This window comes from Pteronotus mesoamericanus, unplaced genomic scaffold (assembly GCF_021234165.1).
Source record: "Pteronotus mesoamericanus isolate MK-2021 breed Mesoamerican mustached bat unplaced genomic scaffold, CSHL_Meso_final contig_1, whole genome shotgun sequence".
Taxonomy (NCBI): Eukaryota; Metazoa; Chordata; class Mammalia; order Chiroptera; family Mormoopidae; genus Pteronotus; species Pteronotus mesoamericanus.
The window spans coordinates 1,988,929-1,995,162 of NW_026554998.1; the positions used below are offsets into that span (position 1 = coordinate 1,988,929).

Here is a 6,234-nt window from a genome sequence, read left to right on the forward strand (position 1 = left end):
GGCTCTGAGCCCACAGGACGCAGGCTGGCGCTGCCTCCTTAAAAGCCTGTGACTCATTTACACTCCCATCACCACCAGATGGTTTCAAACGTGGGGGTTATTGCTTGCCTGGCAGGTGAAACCCGGGATCCCAACCTTGGGGTGATTTACATTTACTTCATGGAGGGAGGCCGAGCATCTTTTCACGGGAAACGCGGACTTAATCCTTGTTTGCAGCGGCTGGGCTGGGAGGTGGGGAGGGGGAAATGGAGGGGCAGCCAGCAAAGTTACTCCCTTCACCTGCCCCAGACGTCCGTTCAGGAACATCGATCAGACAAGATTCCCAAATGGAGCATTAAGACTGTGGCCCTGAGCCAAACCAGCCAGTCACCTGCCAAGGAGAGACGCGTCTCAAGAACTGTTTTACAAAAAAAGAATGGCAACGAAAGCTGCAAAGGAATGAACCATACCTTAACTGCCCCTGCACACAGGGTAAGTAACAATGTGCTCTTGTAATCTCACTCCCCACCACTTCCTCCTCGGCACTGCCTTCCAGCCATTCACACTGCCGTCCCCTCTGGCCTTATCTTTCATTGAAAGAACAAATAATACCCTGCGTGAGTATTACATTATAAAAAGAGCAGGGAGGAATCATGTTTAAGTCTTTTAACACAACCAGCACATTAGGAAAAAGCTTTTAAATTATCTTTCACTCCTGCCATAACTAAATAGATTATCTACCCTATCTTGTAAACAAGCTGCAACTGACTTCCCCTTGTAGAGTTTTGTACCATACCCTGAAATATACCCCCCTAAAAGTTATGTTTTACAATTGGCTGGCAAATAACTTTATGGTCTTTCCAAGGGCCGAATTTTATTTTTAAAAACATGAATTTTTAAGCAAAGCAGTCTGTTTTAGAAATATAAATGGTAGCAGTAACTAGAGAAATGTAAAGAGGTATGTTAACTTCAAAACCTCCAGCAATCACGCGTTAAATATAAGCACACCAAATTTATACCATAATCACTACATGACATTTCAAAACTCTTAAGATTTTTACTTATTCAAAAATGCGCTTATTCTAAGATTGCCAAATATATTTTTATGTGTCTTTCACAGTGCAAGGAAGATCTTAATAAACCCCATCAGGAAAGGTTAAACATTGTTTTCCAGCACCCAGCATGCTGCCTAGCATCTTAGGAGACAATCAATAAATATCTGTTCATTACTGACTGTCCCAGTGAGGTGAAGTAAATCATACATTCAAATAATCATGCCCTTCTCCTACTGTACGGTAAGTGTTTTATAAGTTTTTTGGTTGTTGCTCATTTTGAAAGTAATACACATCGTTCCAGAAACTTGGAATATACAAAAACTAAGAAAATAAAACACAGTGTCACCAGTTTTGACATTGTTTAGACCATGATGTATAAAACTGCTTATTTTTAATGGCTGTAAAACAATTCATCCAATAAACCGCCCATACTTGACCTCACCAGTCTCCCATTCGGTGCTGCTGTTTCCAATTTTCTACTATTACAGTGTAATGCACATCTTCACGCATGAAATATTTTTTTGAATTTCAAGACTGTATTCCCAGAAGAGATATTAGCTGCCCAAAGAAAGCCTTAAGACTTTTGATACTTAATACCACCTTTTGTTCTAATACTCAAGGTCTATAAACGGCTGGGGCACGCTGGCTTCCTTTTTTTGATCTTTAAACCTGCTTTTTACCTTCAAGCCTTCTACATGTCTCTGCTCAAAGAATCAGAAACACCTCCCAAACAAAACGGCCAGCAGGGAAGACAGTCTGTAATACTGTAATAACTATGTACGGTGCCAGGTGGGGACTAGAATTATCAGGGGGTCACTTTGTAAATTATATAACTGCCTAAGCACGATATTGCACACTTGAAACTAGTATAAAATACTGAATGCCAACTGCAATTGAAAAATAATTTTTAAAAAAAATATATATTTGGCATCCATCACAGAAAAAGCATAAATGGAAATAAAAGTCATTCATAACATACTCCCCCCCCCCAAAAAAAAGACATCGCCAAGCCAGCGGGATACGTTGACACAAAGGTCCAACGCTTAAATACAGGGTCCGGCACAAATAACGCCCCTTTTATTACAAAATCTTTTATTACTAAAACATAAGCGTGTCCTTCTGTAACATAATATCAGACTCAAGCACACCATATGACATTTTAGGTAAATGTTCAAATTAAAACTACAGACTGTTACACCCATATTATTACCCTAGCCACCACAGTCAAGCAGGCGTCACTTCTGCCGGACCCTGTGTCACACAGCTGTTTGTCTTTATTTTCTAACAAGGAGCTGCGGCTCCGTCGGTTCTGCTCCCCGAACCCTGAGCGGCAGGCAGCCCGGCGTTGACAGAGCCCGCGACAGCCTCGGACAGGCCGCCTGGCCGTGGCAGGGCTCGCCGCCGGGCTCCTCGCCACCGCGCTCTCTTGCACAAACAACACACCCACTCGGTGCCACCGTGCGAGCCCCAGATCCGCGACAAACGAGCTCGCCGAACGCCGCCGCGGCGGCCCCCCGCCCAGCCCCGGGGCCGCGGCGCCGCCGCCGCCGAGCGGCGCAGCCGCCCCACCTGCGCCGCGCTCCACAGCGAAGGCGCGCGGAGGAACCACTCCATCCAGAAGCCTGCGAGGCGGATGCTACGCACAGGCAGGCGGCTGCGCCCGCAGCCTGTAATTAGACTTTTTTCCAAACGCTCCCTTGTTCCAAGGGGTTCTGACGATTCGGCCGGTCGGCAAAAAGGAGGTTTCTCGGCACAGCAGAGGGATCCTCAACTTCGGGTCTGCCTGTAAAATTGGGGGGTTAACCCTTTTGCCTCCCAAACCCTCGACCCCGCTCCCTACACCGGCACGTTCTTCGGATTAAAGGCGTAACTCGCAGCACAACAGTCGTGACATTCCACTAAATAATTGACAACAAACGCGGCGCTGCCAGCGACAGGGACCTGGGCGTCAGCCAGGCAGCCGGTCCTGGGGTCTCGGGTCCGGGCGGGCAGCTCCTGACTTATTTTTCGCTAAGTCGGTCACGTTTCCTTTTTCATAAAATGCGTGCGCTCCAGCTGCGCCCTCCTCGCTCGAGAGACCCCACCGACCACTTTGGACCCCACGCCAAGGAAACGGGCACGATTTCCAACCCTCTCCCCGCATCCTCTGCTCTTGGACCCGGAGGATCCCCAATTCCAAACTTTCCCCTCCCATCCGTCGTGGGCTCCCCCACTTCCCACCACCTGAGAAAGGCGCCGAGGGTCCTCCTGCGGTTGGGCTCTGGAGGGCGTGGACGCCCTTGGTGACTGGAGGCGGAGAAGGTCGCCTTCGAGGTGCCTCGCCCCAGGAAAGGGACCCCCGAACCCGACCCGAGACTCGGAGTGGCCCCAGCCGGCTCGGCAACGACCCCGCCCGCCCTTCCCCGGGGCCCCCGGACCCCGGCCTCGGTCCCGGGGCCCCGCGGGCCTCCGCGGTTGCCAGCCGGCACCGGAGCTGCCCGGACCCTGTCTCCTCAGGCGGACCGGGACCCCCGACCCTCGCTCTCGCCCCGCGCGCCCGCGCGCCCCGCCCCAGGCCGCCAGCCCGGCCAGCCACACCTCCGACACTCACCGCCGCCACCCTCGCCGCCGCCGTCTTCGTCCATCTTGAGGTCGCTCCCGCTGCCGGCGAGCCCGGGGCCGGCAGGCCAGGGGCCGCGGGCGAGGGGCGCCGCGGGTGCAGAGCGCGCTGGAGGCCGGGCGGCTCCAGCAGCGCGCTCGGGCCGGGTCGCTGCCCGGGCCTCCTCCCGCCGGGCGAGGCGCTCGTGCTCGCTGCCGCCGTCACGTGACGCGCAAGCCTCGCCCCTCCAGGCGCGGTGGGCGGGGCTGGATGCCGCGCGGCCCCGCCCTGACCCGGCGCTCCGGGCTCCGCGGGGCCGAGACACGACCCTGGAGGGCAAAATGCACGTGGACACCTGCCCGGCCCCCTCGTTGGAGCAGCCTGGTGACGTTGAGGGGTCGGTACACGGGGACGCCCACTCCACAAAACCCAGAGGTGAGGGGTCCTCCTCACACGTGCACTCAGGGAAAAGGATCAAGACGCGCACGTCTTCCAGATTCAGGCCTTCCCCTTCGGCTCCGAGAAATTTTAGAGTGATTCCAGCCTTTCAGCTTTCTGACATGTAATGGAGACTCTCCTTTCCTGCCGATGAGTGCACTTTAAAATTAACAAAGTGTAAGGCTTATAAATGAACGTCATCATGAGGTCCCAAGCCGGCACACCTGGGGCCCACCCTCTGCGGGCTCCGCACGCATTGGCTAGTGTGGCCTCAGATGCCCTTGCAGTTTCGATCCAGGCTCTCTTGGGAAGCTGCCAGCTGCCCTGGATTTATGATGCAGAAGGAGCTCTGAATTCAATTTCCCGTGGGCACAGCCACGGTCCTTGGCGCAGGCCTCCGGGGCAGAAGGCCTCGGCTTGCCCCTGCTCCAGGTCTTCTACGAATCACCTTTCTCGCTCCGCAGCTTGCTTCCAGTAACTCCTCGGAAGCACTGAATGCCACCGCCCCCCGCCCCCGCCCCCTGAGCCTTTCTGTTCCTTTTGCTTGAACTAAATTGCATTAAAGAAAAGGAAACATTGTAATGGAGGAGATAATTTATCTCTAATATAATTTTCCAGCAACTGTTTTATATTTACAAATGGCCCATTGAATGGAGGGGTCCTTCTGCTGTCATTTATCAAAGTGGACGGTTTTCACCTTTTTGTTCAAGGTTGCGGGATGATTCCCAAGAATTCAATCTCCTAAGAATCTCAAGAATTAAACGCCCAGCATTCTGGTGTTTCTCAAGTCACGGGGCACACTTCTGGGCGCAGATAAAATGTTTGGCAGCTTATGTGACAAATCTGCAGATAAATGTTTGGCAGCTTATGTGACAAATCTGCAACTGAAAATGGGTCTGGGTTTCAGGAGAAGTCAGTTTAAGATTTGGCTTCCTGATCTGGTTCCCATAAGCTTGGTTATCTTGGAGATAACACTGTAGTTACTGGGAAAAATGACAGCACACTTGGAGCTTGCCAAAACCTTGGCATATCGGGGCAATGCTCTCACCAAATGAGCTACCCAGCCAGGGCGGAACTTGATAATGTGATATGTGGAGCTTTGATGCTATCAGTCATAAATGCTTTTAAATGTCAATTCCTAATTCTTTCAGTTCCTTACAAGGTGATCCGTAGGTGCTTCTCTCAAAGTCGGAATCTGAAAACTGCTTCTCTGATCTCCACCTGAGCTCATTGCCACACGGATACAGCAGAGCCCAGTTATTTGCGGACACAATATTGTATTATCCCCACCGCTTACCCTGGGCCTCCATTTCAAAAAAGCCTGAAAAAACATTAGGAGAATGGGGCTTAGCGTGTCATTTCTGCACTTGAGTGGAGAAATGGGAAGACTTCAGAACCCTCACTACGCAGTGAATTAATGTCTAATGGAAAATTTTTATATGGTTTTTAAAGAGCCGCTTTCCTGTATCTCTTAAATCCCACCGAGACAGTTACGTCGTCTGCTCACGCGCAGCTGCCCGGACTATTGCAACTCCAAGGACTCTCGTTCTCTGCCAAGACTGGCACTCACTTTCTGTCCAGCTTATGAGGGGTTGACTCAGATATTGAAAACTTTGTGACTTTTTTTTTTTTAAGGAAAACAAGTCATGCAGGAGACATCACCCCAAGATACTAAGTATTAAATCCTTGTTAACAAGCGTTCAGTTAGGAAAAATAGTTAGGCGCCTGTCCCAGGTGTTAGGAGTACAATAATGAAAAAGATGAAGATTCAGTCCCTCTCCTTAAGGGACATTTGGCCTAGAAGGTATACAGCCATGAAGCAAATGATGACACAAATAACTATTTAACTGAAATATTCATATCCGACCCTGCGTTTAGACTTTCTCGCAGTTTGCTGTTTCCTGTGTATTGGCTTTGCAGCCCTCATACACCTTCGGACACAGGCTGTGGCTGGTATTTACTCTTTCTCCGTGACCCGCCACAGGGCCTGGCATGTTACAATAGGGGAGAGAGCAACAGCATTTGTCACCACTGCTGAACGAACAGGGCAGTCAGAAACAGCAGCCATCTTAAAGACATGTCCAAACCCGTTTAGCAGCCCTTTGACCACCGCAGAAATAGTGTTTTAAAAAAAAAAAAAAAAAAAAAAAAAAAGCGAGACCGTGCACGGCATGCTGGGCAGGC

The 6,234-nt window shown here is 50.8% G+C and overlaps 1 protein-coding gene across 2 annotated transcripts in view; it reads right to left on the reverse strand.

The window, feature by feature from the left end:
* The window catches only part of CYTH3 (cytohesin 3), a 47,757-nt gene extending 43,965 nt beyond the window's left edge, over positions 1-3,792 (reverse strand). For both annotated transcript variants that reach the window (XR_008528782.1, XM_054569970.1), the window contains exon 1: positions 3,625-3,792. Coding sequence is in view for 1 of the 2 variants with exons in the window: in XM_054569970.1 (XP_054425945.1) it covers positions 3,625-3,658 (34 nt within the window). In the remaining variant the exon portion in view is untranslated. The remainder of the gene's footprint in view (positions 1-3,624) is intronic.
* Positions 3,793-6,234: the final 2,442 nt, after the last annotated feature.